Here is a 16,540-nt window from a genome sequence, read left to right as displayed (position 1 = left end):
CGGGGCTGGAGCATTGGAGTCCAGCGGGGCTTGGCGCTGCGGCACCAGGTGAGAGCGCCGAGCTTGGAACTGAGGAAGAGGGCTGGGTGCGCGGCTCACTGTTGTTTATTGTAACTCTGCAATTCACTTCCCAGCTTGTGGCCTTAGTTTTCCAGCTAATCGGCGGCACTTGTTCGAAGGTAAATACAAGATTTAGTGGGAAACTGGCAGATCCTGGGGTGCGCTTGGGGAATATGGGGGTTGGGATGGGATGGCAAGAGAGCGCTGGTTAGTCACGACTGAGGGTTCCTGCCCACGACAGTGCGCTGCCTGGGTCCTGTTCTGAATGAGAGAGAGCGGGGGATTGCCATTACTTAAAATGCCGAATCTGGGACTACACTGTCTCAACAGAATGTTCAGATACAACTTTTAAATACTGAAAAATGCCATAGTGGTCAATCTTACTGTTAATTTCCTGTCAGAAAGGAAAAGGGCCATGCGTTTCAGAGTGCCTGAACTTCTTTTCCTGTCCCACTTACACCCTGCACATGGAAAACTGAAGCTTGGTACTTTTCCCACCTGTCACACCTTTTATTTATGCCATTCTCTCTCTGATTGAAATGTTCCCTTCTTAATAAGTTATCTTTTGTTGGGTGAGCCATGTACAGATTTTTTTTTTTTTTTTTTTTTTTTTTTTGCTCAGATGTCAGGACCCCAGGGGCCTCCTGATTACCCCAGCTTCGTGGAATCTGTGGATGAGTATCGCTTTGTGGAGCGCCTGTTACCTCCCACCAGCATCCCAAAGCCCCCAAAGCATGAACATTATCCCACCCCTAGTGGCTGGCAGCCTCCCAGAGGTGAGGTGGGTGGCAGGGGTGGGTTGAAGGTTGCAGGGGAGCATCCCCTCCCCAGTGGGTTCAGGACTCATGTTGAAATCCTGCAGGATTAGCATTGTTTAGTGCCCAAGTAAAGGCTCAGGAGTGGAGCCCTCTGTTCACTAGTACCCATCCATCCACATTGTTGGGATGGAGTCTTTCCACATGGGGCAAAAAAGGAAGCATAGAGAGAAGACTCAAGTGCTTGGACCTCTGTTCTCCCTCAGCAGACCGTGTACCATAATTGAGAACACATTCTGGGAATCAGGCAGTTTGGATTTGAATTTGATTCTGCTATTCATTGCTGTTATGGACTTGGGTTAATCACTTGAATTCTCCCAACCTCAGTTTCAGCAAAATAGAGATAATTTTCTCAGCACCTAAAAACACTTAGTGGAAAGCCCAGCCAATGGTAGGTGTTCAGTGCTTGTAAGTCCTTTGTTCCAGGGATTGTTTTTGGCCTCCTTGACCCAGTGGAAAAGGGCACAGATTGACCTGAGAGGGGACCCAAAGATCCAGGAAGGCATGACCCTGACTTCATTTTTTTCTTGAGCACTTATATGATACCAGGTCCAGTGCAAGGCCTTGTGATACCAGGGTGAACAGTTTGGTCCTGACTGTAAACTGAAGGAAAGAGAAGCCCTGATATCAAGTGGAGGTAGCTTGGTCCACTTGGTTACCATAACCATCTGCTGATTTTGTGAGGGGAAGGACCTTGACTGAGGTTGGGTGAGGCCTGTGATGACTTGGCTTATCATTATCCATCACTGATACAGATCCCCGCCCCAACCTGCCTTACTTTGTGCGGCGCTCTCGAATGCACAACATCCCTGTCTACAAGGACATCACACATGGCAATCGCCAGATGACTGTGATCCGGAAAGTGGAGGGGGATATCTGGGTAAGTGTGTGGGGAAGGGGTGGTAGCAGGGTCTGGTTCGGGACAGGAGTCCTCTGGAGAGGAAGGACTATTGATCAGACCCAATTTGTCATCTTTCCTCAGGCCCTACAGAAGGATGTGGAAGATTTTCTGAGCCCACTGCTGGGGAAGACACCTATCACCCAGGTTAATGAGGTGACAGGTACCCTACGAGTCAAGGGCTACTTTGATGAGCAGCTAAAAGCCTGGCTCCTTGAGAAGGGCTTCTGAGGCCTGCCGAGCAGCCTGCATGGCATAGTCCCCCATAGAGTTCAGGGATCTTGGGAATTGAGAAGTATGTTGGAATCCCTGGGACAGGAAACATATCAGGGCTAAGGACTTGGGGCGGCAGAGTACAAGGGCTAAGACTATGAGCCTAGGCCTTTCTTACATAAGAGGAAAACAGGTATCCACTAGGGAGAGCTGTCAAGCATGAGAGACTCACCTTGAATAGCCAAGGGAGGAGAGGACATTATCTGCTGTCCCTCCCCTCATTGTGGCCTGTTACTTGGGGCGGAAGTGACAGCCCAACCCCCTTTGGGGAAGGGTTCACAGGGCAGAGCCATTGAGCACATCCTTCCTTGGCCCTCGGAACTCACTGCCGGGATCATTCCTGAGCCTTTGCTGTAGGTCAGACCTGGCTGTCCTAGAGGCTGTGTGAAACAGTTGACTCCGGCATAGGGTCCCGGGAGCCTTAAGCTCCAAGTGCAGTGTTGGGCATCAGGGCAGAGTGCCATGAAGTCCAGGGGGAGGTGGGAAGTCTAGTCCTGGTCCCTGCTCTATTCCAAACCCCTTAGGTTTGACTGGGTTTCCATCTCTAAGAAGTCAAGTGATCAGCTTTTGCTGGCCAGGCCAGGCCATATCATGGTGCTTGGGAGCTCCTCACAGGCCAGTCCAAGACCATCCTCCCAGCATGTTGACCTGCATGCAGGAAGTTCCTCACCCTAGAGTCACAAGGGCCAAAGGCCTGAGGGTCCTCCCTCACCCTCAGACTGGCTAAGACAGTGTTTGGATCTGGCTTCTGTAATTGGTCTCTGACCTAAGACAGGGTACTGATTCTCTCTGGAACTCAGTTTATATGTAAAATGGGTATGTCTTTGTAGTTAAAATACAGACCATTACCAAGTCTACAGCCTCAGCAAGGAAAGGGAGCCCAACCCTGACCCTGACACAAGCCCCAGCAGTCGTTAATGCAAGTTTTTATTTGGCCGTATATACAATTTAAGCTATTAAAATTTGTACAATATTTACAAATTAAATAATCATCTGAAACTGTCTCCAGCAACTCTTGTAACACAAAACCAAGGGGAAGAAAGACAGGGACAGGCAGGCCTTGGCTCTTGTGGTCCCTGCCTGGTCCAGAGCCTGTTCTAAACTGGAAAGGAAGAGCTGCACTCCTGGCTCCTCTTTCCTGGGGTCAAGCATTCAAATTCAAAAGATAAAATTTAAGCAGAAAGCCACTGGGTAAGGAAGTAGTTCTGATCCTTCTGAACTCAAGAATCTCGAGTCCCACAATGAGAAGTGGCCTTCCTTTGGATTCTGGTTGCAGTGGTTAAGGAGCAGCACGCTGGCCTCAGCCTGGCTGTGGCTGGGCAGTGGCTGCAGGGTGAGATCGACAGCCTCACCTGAGAGAAGCTGCAGGGGAAGGGACCTGGGGGAGGGGCGGGGCAGGGTCCCTCAGTGCTGCCCGCCTGCCCCCACCCCCAGGCACTCCTTTCCCTGAGTTGTGTGGTTGCCAGTAAGACGTGGAAATGCCACAGGGCATAGGGGGCACAGCCACCACCACAAAGGGGCTTCCGGGGTAGAGCAGGATAAGAAAAGGAAATTGGTACCAGTCTTGGCAGGAGGGCCAGGGCAAGTGCCTGGCCTGCCTCCAGCCCCTTTGGGGTCCACACTTGGGAATGGGAACTAATACTGTTCGGCACTGCAGTGTGACCCCGCACACAAGTAGGGCTTAGAGGGGCTGCCCCTTTTCCCAGAAATGGGTGGGAAAGAAGGGTTTCTCAGAAGCTGAGCCTTTTGCCTTCACAGCTCCAGCTATGCCCCAGCAGAACACAGGGCTGAAGAGGTGGCAAGGAATGCTGCAGCTGACCCAGCATCCCCATGCCTGCCTGGGCCTCAGGGCTGGAGTCCTGGACTGGGAACTCAGCCTCTTTTCACTTGGCCTCAGGGATGCCTCCTCCTCTTTCTCAGAGCTGGGGTTACTACTCCCTGGTGCAGAGAGGGAGCTGGCACTTGGTGGCAGGACATGTTCCAGCGAGGGCTGCTCAAGAGAGCAGGGGCAGGGTGAGGATAGGGGCAGTGTCAGTGGGCAACAGGGGACTCCAACTTTTGTAGGCGGCGGCGGCGGAGCTCTGCAGCATCAGGCTCTCCATCCTCAGGCAGCTCCTCAGCACCCACTGACTCAGGAGCTAAGGACAGAGGGGTCAGAAGTGGAAGAGGGGTCAGAAGCCCTAGCCCACCCTAAAAGGCTGATCAAACCTACCTGGCGGCTTTTCAGTTTCTGGGGCTGGTGGGGAGGCTCCTGGAGATGGGGTGGTGGCTTCAGAACTGGGGATGCTGGTAGAGGAGGCAGCAGCGACCACTGGAGAGGCAGTCTCTTCAGCAGGGTTCACAGAAGTGGCAGGCCGGGGGGGCCTGGGGAGAGGGGAAAGAAAGCAGGTCCAGCCTTGGTAACCTAGCTTAGGCTATTGTCCTGCTCTTGTCAGCCTTGCACGACACAGTTTAGGACAGACTGCCCCTACAGTCCCAGTGACTAGTAGGCACAAGGTAACACATGTGGAATAGACTCTCCAACGGAATGACTCAACAGCCAAGTGATTATTTCCTATGGATTGTGAAACAGCCATTCCCTGTTATCCTGCAGTCTCTGTGCAGGGGTATCAGAACTTGCCCACTGAATAAATCACAAAGTGCTCAAATCTTAACTGGCTACCCTCCAAGCCTGTACTGTCACTGCTAGGTGTAAGGCCTTTAGTACATGTCACCTCTAAACAAGAATTAGAACTCCTCTATTCTTATAAAATAAAGGAGGTCACAAAGCAAGTGAATGGGATAACATTTGAACTCAGGTCAGGCTGGCTCCAAGTGACTTTTTTTTTTTTCTTTTTTTTCTTTTTCTATTTTTGATGGAACCAGGACTTGGTACATACTAGGCAGGTTAGGCAGGTGCTCTACCACTCAACCATGGCCCCAATATCTCCCACCCCCAAGTACATCTCTCTTAACTGCTCCCTCAATTCAGGGGCAATTCCCAGTGTCAGGAGGGTGTTGGGTGATGAGCTAAAGCTAGGAATAATGAGTTTAGAAAAACAAAGTAAGATTCAAGGTCAGCTCACTAGTAAATATCATTCTTCCTTAGCTCCAGATGTGGCTCTGGAGTGGGAAGATAAAGGCACTGGAAATAACTTCCAGAGACCCTGAGTAGGTCTGAAGATAAGTGACCTGAGTAAGCAGGTGATATCAGGAGAGACAAATGCCAAGAACAACTGTGAGGGACCTTTTGGCAAACTGTATAGCTCCCCACTCCTTGTGAACATTCCATGGCCCCCATCCCCCCATGCAGACGTACCCCAAGGAGGCCAGCACAGTGAGGTACTGGTTGATTTGCAGCATGGCGGCGTCCAGCAGAGTGTGGATGTTGCGCAGGCTCTGTAGCCGGGCCTCCAGGTGCTGCCTCTCATGGCCCTCCAGAGCCCGCAGCTCCTCTGGGGTCAGCCCAGCAAAGCCCGCAGGGGGGGCACGGGCTCGGGGGGAAGGCTAGAGGGATGTGGAGGCTCAGTTTGACCGCCTGGACCTGACACCCCGCTACATACACCTTCCAGAACATCCCAGAGAGTGGTCCAACTTACCAAAGGGTGGTGGCAGGGGCATACCCATCCAGGGGGGAGGGAAGGGAAAGCCTGGGGCAGGGCCAGCCTCTGGGGCAGGGGTAGAGCCAGGTGTTGGGGCAGAGGCACCCGTGCCAGCAGCTGTGGTTGTGGCTGCTCCACTGGGCCGAGAAAGGGCTGCTGAAGTGCAGAATGGAAATCAGTGCTGTGGGGTCTTTGGATCCATCCCTGCCACCCTCCAGCTGCTGCAGTACCCAAAAGGCTCACCTGCACTGGTGGATGGAGGGGCTGCAGCCTCTCCTGAGCTTGGGGGAGGTGGAACAGGTGGAAAGGGACCCATGGGGGGCCACAGTGGGAACATGCCTGGAGGAAAAGGAGGCAGGAGGCCCTGGGGGACTGCAGAGAGAGGACAGCGTGGTAAGAAGAGTGCTGAACTGAGACTGACCCCTCCCACTCCCAGACAGGGAGCTTGACTACTGAGAGCTGTGTCCTCTCTCCAGGGACCCGAGCTCAGCACTGGTCACAGTGATTGTAATTGCCTGTTTCTTTTCATCCTCTGACCTGGAGGGCAGAGACTTGGAATCTGCAGCATCTCCCATTCCCAACTCTGGGAAAGTACCCAACACATGGTGGATGGCCAAATGAAGGAATACTCACAGTTAGGGGGCTGAGGCAGGAGTGGTGGGGATGAGGGGCAGGGGGTGGCCCCTGATCCGCAGGCTCAGGAGGTGGTGGTGACTGGGCTGGCAGAGATGCCCGCAGGACATCCATTCGGCAGGTAGGGCAGGTCTGCTGTCGCTGGAACCAGGAGCGCAGACAGCTGAGGAGCAAGACCAGGTAATGGTCAGCGGTATCCAGGGGCCTGTGATCTGCTGTGCAGCCTCCCCAGGGCCCCTCCCACCTGGTGTGGAAGATGTGGTTGCAGGGCAGCCTCTTGGCTCCAGTCACCATCTCTTCTCGGCAGATGATACAGACGTTGTCCATTGCCTGAAGTTCCTCGGGAGTGGCATCTGGATACCTGGTTAGGATGGCAGAACACATGTCAGACCAGAACTGGAAGCAAAGTGACCTGGGACAGAGTTGGGAGAGAAGCTGGGACCAGCCCACTTACAGTGTGTTCATGTTGCGAATTGCTCGGCGAGACATGATGGCGTCTGTCACGGCTTTCTTGAACTGCCTGAAAGAACAGTCAGTAAATGCAGGGAGAGGGATGGGAGGGATCAGGTTAGGAGAGTGAAGGGACAGGGCTGGGCTCACCTCATGGCCAGGTACATGGGTCGAATGGCAAAGAGTGGGAAGGTGTGCACCTTGATCATGATGGTCATGAAGGCCATGTATAGCAGAACCTTGATGAAGCCTGCGGGGAGGGATGCAGAAAGCTGGTCACCGGGTCTGGCAGGTAGAACAGGGGATGCTGGTCTGGGTCAGGAGAGGTCCAGGCTGTCCTCACCTGTAAACAGCTCTGTGTAGAGCATGTACACAGCTTTGTTGTCCCAAGGGTTCTCGCTCTGGAGGTCCACAGAGTGTAGCACATACTTGATGAAGATGGTGAGCACCATAGTCATCAGGATGGCATACTGAAGGGAGAGGGGGAGGTAAGCACCAGCTCCCCTTGCTCCAGCCACGCTCTGCAGTGCCCGGGCCTCAGCACGGCACAGGGCAGTGGTACCAGCACAGGATCTGAACACAGCTGGTCCTCCCAGCTCCCCAACTCACTATGACTTCAGGCAGCTCACTCAACCTCAATTACTCATCTGTAAAATGTAGAATTAACTATTTATTCATAGCAGCATTGTCTTGCCGATTAAAAACTGCAGGTCAGGAGCTCAGCACAAGACTGGCACACAGTGGACACTCGGCAAATGCGAGCTGACACACCTCCCCAGTGGCCCGTCCAGCTAATTCTTCCCTGTCCATCCACTATGCAGAGCCAACTCTAGCATCAGCCTCCAGGTAACCTTCCCTGAGACCCAGGTCAGGCCTCCTCTGCAACAACCTCTTTTGTGCCCTTCTGCTATCAACTAGGAGTGTGGATTGGGGTGCCATGTCTGACTGATCACTGTTCCCTGGTGGCCACACAGCAGGTGCTCAGTAAGGGTCTGTTCAGTTACTCAAGGCACATACAGTGTCACCTTGGACTTGTCTCCCCAAACTCCCAAGCCAGTTTTACCTCAAAGCCAAACACCAGCTGCACAGAGGCCCACGGGTCAGGATGCTGTGATAAGCGTGGCTGACGAAGAGGAAGTCCAGGATACCCAGGAGGAACATAAGGCTGTGGGGACCCCAAATGGGGTAGGGTAGGATCAGCCCAGGGCCTGATGGCCACTTTTGCTCTAGGACAGCCCCCATTCAAGCCCACCATGGCCCAGCCATCTAGTCAGGTGGGCACACTCCACTGGTCTCAGCCCTTGGGAACTCAAAGCTTTGCCAGGGGAGGGTTGTTGGGGTACCCGCCAAGTGAGGAGGCAGAAAGCTAGGGCCCAGGCAGTTGAGAAGCTCTGGAGTGGAACAGGGCAGAGACAATGCAAATTAACTTCCTAAATTATCTTTCCTGTACAGCTGTGGGAGGAGGGGTGGCTTGTGCTCTGGGGTACAGGTCCACAGTAAGTGACTTTTCACCTTCCATTCCTCCATGGTGCCTCTCCTCCCCCAGCTCCCCTTCCCTTCCATAGATCTCACTTACAGACAATTCGGCAGTGAAAGAGCCAGGAGATATTGGGACTGCGTTCCATCTAAAGCAGAGCAGAGTGGGCCCATCAGGAAGGCTGGAGTCCTCCCAACCCCCAACCCAGTCCTCACTGCTCTACAAGCCTGCCCACTGGCCACTCTCAACTCACAAAATCCACACGGTCCTCAGCCAGCCAGTGGAAACACTTGAGGAAGAGGAGGAGAGTGAAGAGTGCAACAAATCGAGGGCTGAAGTCATCCCGAAAAACGGTGAAGGCCAGACAAGTCTCAGTAACAGCATACCAGGAACGCTCCAGAAGGTGCTAGGGGTTGGGCAGGGGATGATGTGGAACCCAGACATTCTGCTTGCCCCGCACCCTGCCCTTCGCTTTCGGGCCAACAACATCTTACCTCCATCTCCGCTGCCCTCAGCTGCCCAAAGAACACCTTGCCCATTACCTTGCCCAAGAGGAAGACAAGGACGAAGGCCTGGATGTACAGGACCTAGGAGTGGGGAAAGTCTATGGTTTGGGGTCACTTTCTGCTGTCCTCTGCCTGGAGCTCATCATTCAGGAACCTCCCCAAGTCTTTATCAGTTTATTTAAACTTAAGCGGCTAGTGGCTACTTCTCCCCTACTGACCTGTAGCCCCGCCTCTGCCCCAAGCAGGCTCCTCCTTCCCTCCCAGAGAGTTCCGCCCTCCCTGAGCCCCGAACTCACTGCCATGCTGGGGCTGGACTTGGTCAAGTACACCACAGTGGGGTAGAACTGGTGTTTGAGGTAGTAGGCATGAGCCACCACGGCCCCGGTCAGCGCCAGGCTGGCCGCCATCATCACTGCGGTGCGGAACATTGCCCTGGCCCGCAGACCTGCGTGGGGAAAGACAATAACGTGTGTGTTCCCCATACTATGCAAATCTAGCAAAGTTCCTGGCACAGCGTCAACAGGAGAAGGGGTAAATCTCACTTCACTCTCGCAACCATCAGATAAAGGGGAGCATATGTTTCCCTGTTTCACAAATGAGAAGCTGAGCCTCAAAGGGGTTAAACGATCACACCGATGCAAGGCCTGAAACCTAGGTCAGTCTAGTTTCAGATCTAGGGCTCTTTCCACGCCGCCTGCCAAGCCGCCGCCTCCTCTGGGGGGCAATGAGGAAAAGCAGCATTGTTGGAGGACCGGGGGGTGGGGGCGACTGCCACCGCTGACCCTGGCGTGAAGGTGCTGGGGTTTAAGGCAAAAGCAAAAATCTGCTCCAGAGGCGGGAACGCTCAGCACGGAATGGGCGAAGCAAAGGCACAGAGGGGCACAGCCTGGGGAGGCGGCAGTACGGGTGACAGCTGTGCCAGGGTGGTCAGTGCGGACGCGCGCCCCGCGGGAGCGGGCGGGGTACGTCAGCCTGGAACCCTGGCGCCCCCCAACCCCCGGGGCTGTGTCAACTCGGGGCACCAAGAAACGGCCGACCAGCAGAGTGCAGCGCGGGGCAGAGGGAGCCGGGTCGCCTTCGCAGCCGCGCACCTGTGAGCGCCAGGAGTTGTGAGCGTCGCAGGCGGGGCCCAGCCTCGGTGACCGCGCCGGCGCCTAAGGTCTACCACCAGCTGACAGGCCGAAAACAGGCGGCGGGACTGAGGGGGCGAGCCAATCCCGGTGACCTTAACAGGAAGGTCGTGGTCCCGACCCCAACCACAACCTGGGGCCCACTTCGCTTCACTCACCAGGAGCCCAGCGCCGCGAGGCCGCTCAATCCCCGCGACTGCGGCAGCCGCTCGGGTTAACAACACTCCCCACCCCTGCGAACCGGAACTTCGGGGGTAAGACACCTCACTTCCGGCGGCGCGGGGCGCGGCGTGGACCGTACCAAATGTGCCCTTCGTTTGCTCGCCTCGCGCGCCTTGCGTGGTGCGGGGAACAGTAGCCTTGCCGCGGTTTCGGGAGTTCGTGCCCACCGAGAAGGGCTAGGCAAAGGGCGAGAAAGGCGGTCGGAAGGGAAGAGGGCAAGGGGAAGGGCTAGTCCCCCTACCCACTAGTCACACATGGTACTGCCTCTGCCGCTGGGGGCACTCAACCCAGTCAGGACTCGGGCTCTCAGAGCTACGGGAAGGTGGGGCATTTTGCAGGCCGTGCCACTTGGAGTGGGCAGTGTGCAAGGGACAGGCTTTACAGTAGCCCTAAGAGAAATGAAATGTTTTAGCGCCTCGTTCCAGGAGTGTTCACAACAGTCTGACAAATAAGGCGCTTTTTGGAAGAACTGGATGCGGAAAACAATTCCTCTCCTCCCTGCTCACCCCTCGAGTTGTGTGGGAGTGAGTTGGGTCCCGTGGCTGCCACTGATTGGTTTCGAGAAAGTTACGCGGACCAATAAGAAAAAGAAAGGAAATTTATTGGCCTATAGAAAGGGAAAAGCGGGTGAGTGGTTGCTAAGGGCGGTAGGCAGCGTTGCCTAGGACCGGGCCCTACCCCAACTGCAGCGAGTGGGCCAAGCGCTGTTCTAGGGCAGGTGATCCCCATCCCACCTCGGGAAACGTTTGCGGCCCCACGAAGAGGAGGGGCGGTCAGCTGTGCGGAGACGGGAGAAGGCTGAGCCTTAATTCCCGCTAATCTTGGGACCGAGTATTCTGCGCAGAAATTGACTTTTAAGCGCCGAATGCCGGTGCCCCTTTCTGTCCCTACGGTTTTGCTGTCCTTACCTGAGGACACTGGTCCAAGGCTGCCCGCTATTTCATTCGGTGTCAGGGTCGCTGACAACTTAGTGCTCTCGTTAACAAAGCGGAGCTAAAGCACTCACTTTGTGTCTTAGGTTTTCCTTCGTCATCTCTTCTAACCATCAGTCACCGAAGTTTTCCAGCTAGGTGGTGCTATCGCCATAGTAAAATGGGACAGTTGGGGTTCAGAGGCTGAGTAAGACCTGTCCTAGGATTCCTAAGGTCCGTCAGCCTATAAATGCCCACGTTGTTCTTCTGTTATCCTCCCCGCCTCCCACCTGTTGACTTTACAGGTTAAGCTTCTAACCAGTAACTGAGTTGCCTCCCCCATAAGCCATTTATGACTTTCTACTGACTACATCCAACCGTCAACTTTCAGTCCTCATTGACTCAGTCCCTCTCACCTTGAAAGTCTCCTAAACTTCTGCCACCCATACGCCCCTACTTTTTTCTTTCTGGCTATGCATCTGCCCCTTCCCTTTGCCCACCGTTTATAAAATATTGTGTCCACGTTAGCCCCATTGCTACTTTTCTTGCATGATTTCTTCTGTGGATTCAACTCCACCACCACCAACCAGATGTTGATGATTTCCAACTGAGGTCTCCTTTGCTTTCAAAACAATTCAGTGTCCCTGGAGTCCACCCACACCCCAACTCCAGAAATCTGGGCAGCATGCTGTGTTCCTCTCTCTGCCCCGACATCCAACCTGGTATGCCATTTCACCTGTAGTCTACAAGTGTGTCTTCTCTTCTAGAAACAGTGAACAAAAGATCTCTGCCTTTGTGACATTTTCCCTAGTAAATGTGATAAACAATAAACAATATATATAACATGAACGAATTATATAATATGTTGGAAGGTAGTAAGGTTAGAGGGGAAAAGAAGAGCAGAATAAAGGGGATCAGTACTGTGGGGGCACTTGAGGCAGGATGCAGTATTGGCAAGGACAGTCAGGTAAGCATCAATGAGAAGGTGACATCTGAGCCAAGACTTGAAGGAGGTGAGGGCATGAGTCAAGTGGATTTCTGGGTAAAGAAATGAAGCTAAAGGTGGCCTGGTCCTGGTTTGTTGGAGGAGGTGAGTGCGGCTAGAGAAGACCTAGCAAAGGATGAGTCATAGGAGAGGTGTCAGGGCCATATTGTGTTGCCCATCGCCGGTATTCTGAGTGACACAAGGACCTGTTGGAAGGTGTTGAGCACCTGACATAGACCTAAAGGATCACTGCATTTTCTCTGTTGGAATACACTGAATGGGGGTGGGGGAGGTGGGAGGCAAGTGTGGAAGCACCCAGTCAGAAGGCTCTTGCAATACATCAGGCAAGGAAGGAAGTCCCAGCGATTCCACCTCCTGTCTGTAGAATTCGTTCTTTCCTTGCCATCTCCACTGCCACATGCCTGTTGCAGACCACCATCATCTATGCCTACACAAATGGAACAGCCTCCTTTCCTGTACTCTTCTCCTTATGTATTATTCATTTAGTGACTAGAAAGACCTGACATCTTAGCGAGGCATAGTGGCACACACCAGTAGCTTGGGAGGCTGAGACAAGAGGCTGAGGCAGGAGGATCACAAGTTCAAAGCCAGCCTTAGCAACATAGCGAGGCCCTAAGCAATTTAGTGAGACCCTGTCTTTAAATAAATATTTTTTTTTTTAATGGGCTGGGGATGTGACTCAGTGGTAAAACCCCTGGGTTCAATTCCTGGTAGCAAAAAAAGAAAAGAAAGAAAGAAAGACCTGACATCTTAGTCGTAGCTTGTCTCATGACTCCCCTCCCCCACTCTGCCCTTTGACCATAAGGCCTTGTTTGTGGGCACCTCAGATACACCACACTCCTTATTCATTTTCTGTTACCATAACAGAATACCAAAGACTGGGTAATTTATAAAGAATAAAAGTTTATTTGATTTATGGGTTTTTAAAAATATTTTAGTTGTAGACGGACACAATGCCTTTATTTTATTCATTTATTTTTATGTGGTGCTGAGGACTGAACCCAGTGCCTCACACGTGCTAGGCAAGCGCTCCACCACTGAGACCTGATTTATGCTTTTTGAACTGGGAAATCCGAGATCACGGTGCTGCATCTGTGTGGCATCTGGTGGGGGTCTTCTTACTGCATGATCATATGATGGAGGGCATCTATGACAGGTCAGAGCAAGTGCGTGTCAGCTCAGGTCTCTCTTCCTCTTTCTAAAAGCTACCAGTCCCATCATGGGGTCCCACTCTGGTGGTTTTAGCTAATCCAGCCAAAGGCCTTACCTCTAAATACCATCAGATACTTAATTTGGAAGTTAACTTTCCAGCACATGAAATTTGAGGGCCATGTTAGAAATCCTAGCTATCATGCCCCAGCCAGGTGTGTCATCTTTTGCATGGGACTTTCCTCCTCCCTGGAATGTCTTGCTCCTCAAGCATTGTCAGGTTGGGGCAGGGTTTCCTGTCTCTGGGTTCCCCTGGTGCTCTGTGGACCTTACTGCATTGGAATTGGCAGTGAATTTCGATCTAGCTTGCACAGACTCTGAGCTCAAGATTGGGACCTGAATCTTCTTTTTTTTTGTACTGGAGATTGAACTCAGGGGCACTCGACCACTGAGCCGCATCCCTGGCCCTATTTTGTATTTTATTTAGAGACAGGGTCTCACTGAGTTGCTTAGGGCCTTGCTGTTGCTGAGGCTGGCTTTGAACTTGCCCTCCTGCTTCAGCCTCCCAAGCCTCTGGGATAACAGGTGTGCGTCACTGTGCTTGGCGGGGCCTGAATCTTTTTTATCTCAACTGAGCAGGCAAGTAGATTTCTGAGCAAAGAATACTACCAGGATTTAAGAAGGTCATTTTATAATGGTCAATTAATTGAGAAGAAATAACAATCCTAAATACTTAGGTACCCAATAACAGAGTTTCACATTACAAGAAACAAAAACAAGAAAGGAAAGGAAAACCAGACAATTCACAATAGCAAATTCAAATTCTCAATCATTGAAAGAAAAAGTAGACAGGAAACCAGCAAGGAGAGAGGGTACCTGAGGAATACTAGCAACCATTCTGACCCAATAAACATTTGGAGAACACTTCACCCAATAGCAGCAAAACTGGTGTTTTTCTTAAGTACTTACAGACTGTTTCAGATGCGACATTCTGGAATATGACAACTAAATTTAAAAGAATTTTAAAAGAAAATTCAAAAGAATTCAAGTTACATAAAGTATATTCTGTGACCACAAAATTTAGAAATAATGAGAAAGATTCCTGGAAAATTCCAAAATAACATACTTTTTTCTTGGGGGCGGTACTAGGGATAGAACCCAGAATGCTTTACTACTGAGTCATATCTCCATTCCTTTTTTAAAAAATACCTTTGTTTTATTTATTTTTATGTGGTGCAGAGGATCAAACCCAGGCAAGTGCTCTACCACTGAGCTACAACCCCAGCCCCCCCAATTCCTTTTCTATTTTTAGGTTGCTAAGTTGCCCAGACCGGCCTTGAACTTGCGATCCTACTGCCCTCTGAGTTGCTGCAATTACAGGTGTATGCCACTGGTGCCCGGCAAAATAGCACTCTTCTGTATGACTCATGGGTCAAAGGAGAAATCAAAGAAGAAATGAGAAACTTTTATTTTTATTATTTTTTTCTAGAAGCTGTTTTGAACTGAGTGAAAAAAAAACACAATATGTAAGAATTCCCAGGATGCCAATAAAGAAGTATTTCAGGGGATGTCTATAGCACTAAATTCTGATGTTAAAAAAGAAAAAAGAAAAAAAAAAAAGAAGAAAGGAAAAAGGTCTGGAATCTAGTATACCTCAGATTCCAACTTAAGGAATTAGAAAGAGGAGAGAAAATCAAAACCAAAGTAAGCAAACAAATAAACAAAAAGGAAGTAGTAAAGTCCAAAGAAGAAATTAATGGAGTAAAAATAGAAAAGCAGCAGAGGAAATCAACAAGACCAAAATCTAGTTTTTTGAGATGGATAAAATTGATAAACCCTGAACTGGATTGATTGGGGGGTGGGGAAGACACAAATTACCGATATCAGAAATGATATCACCATGGATTCTGTAGGCTTGTGTGGGGTGTGTTGTGTGTATACTGGGGATTGGACCCAGGGGCACTTAACCACTGAACTCCATCCCCAGCCCTTTTTATTTTTATTTTGAGACAGGGTCTCCCTAAGTTGCTTAGGGCCTCACTAAGTTGCTGATGCTGACTTTGAACTTATGATCCTCCTGCCTCAGCCTCCTCTGGGATTACAGGTGTATACCACCATGTCCGGTGGATTCTGTAGATATTAAAGGAATAAAAAGGGCCAGATGCAAAAGATTTTTGGCAGTAAACTAGATAACTCCTAAGATTAAGAGCAAGTTAGGAATGTCAGCCTTCCCCGATTGTTTTTTTTTTTTTTTTTTTGTGGTGCTGTGGATTGAACCCAGGGCCTTGTGTTTGCAAGGCAAGCACTCTACCAACTGAGCCAAATCCCCAGCCCCCCCCCCCCCGATTATATTTGATATTGTACTAAAAGTCCTGGCCAGGGTAGTAAAGCAAGAAAAATAAATGAGGTGGGCGCAGTGGCACGTACCTGTTATCCCAGCTGCCCGGGAGGCTGAGGAAGAGGATTGCTGCAACCAAGGAGTTCAAGGTCAGCCTGGGCAACATAGCAAGACAAGGAAGGAAAGGACAGAGGGAAAAAGGGAAGGAGAAAGGAAGAAAAATAAATAAAAGGCACACAAATTGTAAAAGAAGAAATAAACTTTATTCATAGCAATATGATTGTAGAAAATCCTAAGAAATCCACACGCACACACACACACAAAGCTACTAGACCAAATAGTGGATTAGATAGTGCTGCAGAATACAAAGGTCAACATGCAAAAAGCAATTGTATTTCTAATACTAATAATAACCAAGAATTTTTAAAATACCACTTACATAGTATCAAAAATAGCAAAAGTTAGTGATTTTTAGTAAAACACATTCAAGAACTATACACTGGAAAATACAAATTAAAGATCTACATAGATGTTCATGAATCAGAATACTCAGTGCCCCTACAATGTCAGTTTGTACCAAACTGATCTGTAGCTTCAATGCAATGCCAACCAAAACCTCAGTGGGCATTTTTAGAAACTAACAACTGATTCTAAAATGTATATGAAACTTAGATCTAAAAAAATAACTAAAACAATCCTGAAAAATATGAACAAAGTTGGAGGACTTGCATTACCTAAGTTCAAGTCTTATAATAAATCTACAGTGATCAAGAAAGTGTGGCATTTGGGTATAAGGACAGACATATGAAACAGTGAACAGCCAAACAGAACATAGCCCAGAATAAGTCGACACATATGTCGATTTCCTGATTTCCAGATTTCCAGCAGAGTACTAGGCAGTTTATTGTTCCTGTGTGGTGTGTGTGTGTGTGTGTGTGTGTGTGTGTGCACGCATGTGTGTGTCACAATTGCTGGGATGGAACCCAGGAGCTCATGCATGCTAGGCAAGGGCTCTGCCACGGAGCCACACCCCAGGTCCCAAGGCAGTTTGATAGTGAAAGATAATGATTATTACTATCAAAAAGAAGGTC

The 16,540-nt window shown here is 50.6% G+C and overlaps 2 protein-coding genes across 2 annotated transcripts; one reads left to right on the top strand and one right to left on the bottom strand.

The window, feature by feature from the left end:
- Positions 1 to 682: 682 nt before the first annotated feature.
- LOC306639652 (large ribosomal subunit protein mL49) lies at positions 683 to 2,067 on the top strand (the record flags this gene model as incomplete). The annotated part of the gene is made up of 3 exons (XM_079103438.1): positions 683 to 836; positions 1,631 to 1,755; positions 1,858 to 2,067. The coding sequence occupies 3 exons, from the start codon at positions 683 to 685 to the stop codon at positions 2,002 to 2,004; spliced, it is 426 nt and encodes a 141-aa protein (XP_078959564.1). The 3' UTR covers positions 2,005 to 2,067.
- Positions 2,068 to 2,957: 890 nt separating this feature from the next.
- Positions 2,958 to 10,076, bottom strand: LOC306640408 (E3 ubiquitin-protein ligase synoviolin-like). Its single transcript, XM_079104659.1, is given in 19 exon segments — positions 2,958 to 4,184; positions 4,259 to 4,410; positions 5,345 to 5,514; positions 5,516 to 5,532; positions 5,625 to 5,783; positions 5,871 to 5,999; positions 6,261 to 6,290; positions 6,293 to 6,423; positions 6,505 to 6,621; positions 6,715 to 6,780; positions 6,861 to 6,960; positions 7,054 to 7,180; positions 7,774 to 7,802; positions 7,805 to 7,875; positions 8,283 to 8,335; positions 8,441 to 8,593; positions 8,682 to 8,774; positions 8,990 to 9,138; positions 9,982 to 10,076. Coding segments are annotated over 18 exon segments (1,836 nt in total). The 5' UTR covers positions 9,122 to 9,138; positions 9,982 to 10,076; the 3' UTR covers positions 2,958 to 4,077.
- Between the last annotated feature and the right edge of the window lie 6,464 nt (positions 10,077 to 16,540).

Source organism: Sciurus vulgaris (assembly GCF_902686455.1).
Source record: "Sciurus vulgaris genome assembly, chromosome: 11".
NCBI classification, from domain to species: Eukaryota; Metazoa; Chordata; class Mammalia; order Rodentia; family Sciuridae; genus Sciurus; species Sciurus vulgaris.
This window is presented reverse-complemented; position numbering and strand designations above follow the sequence as displayed.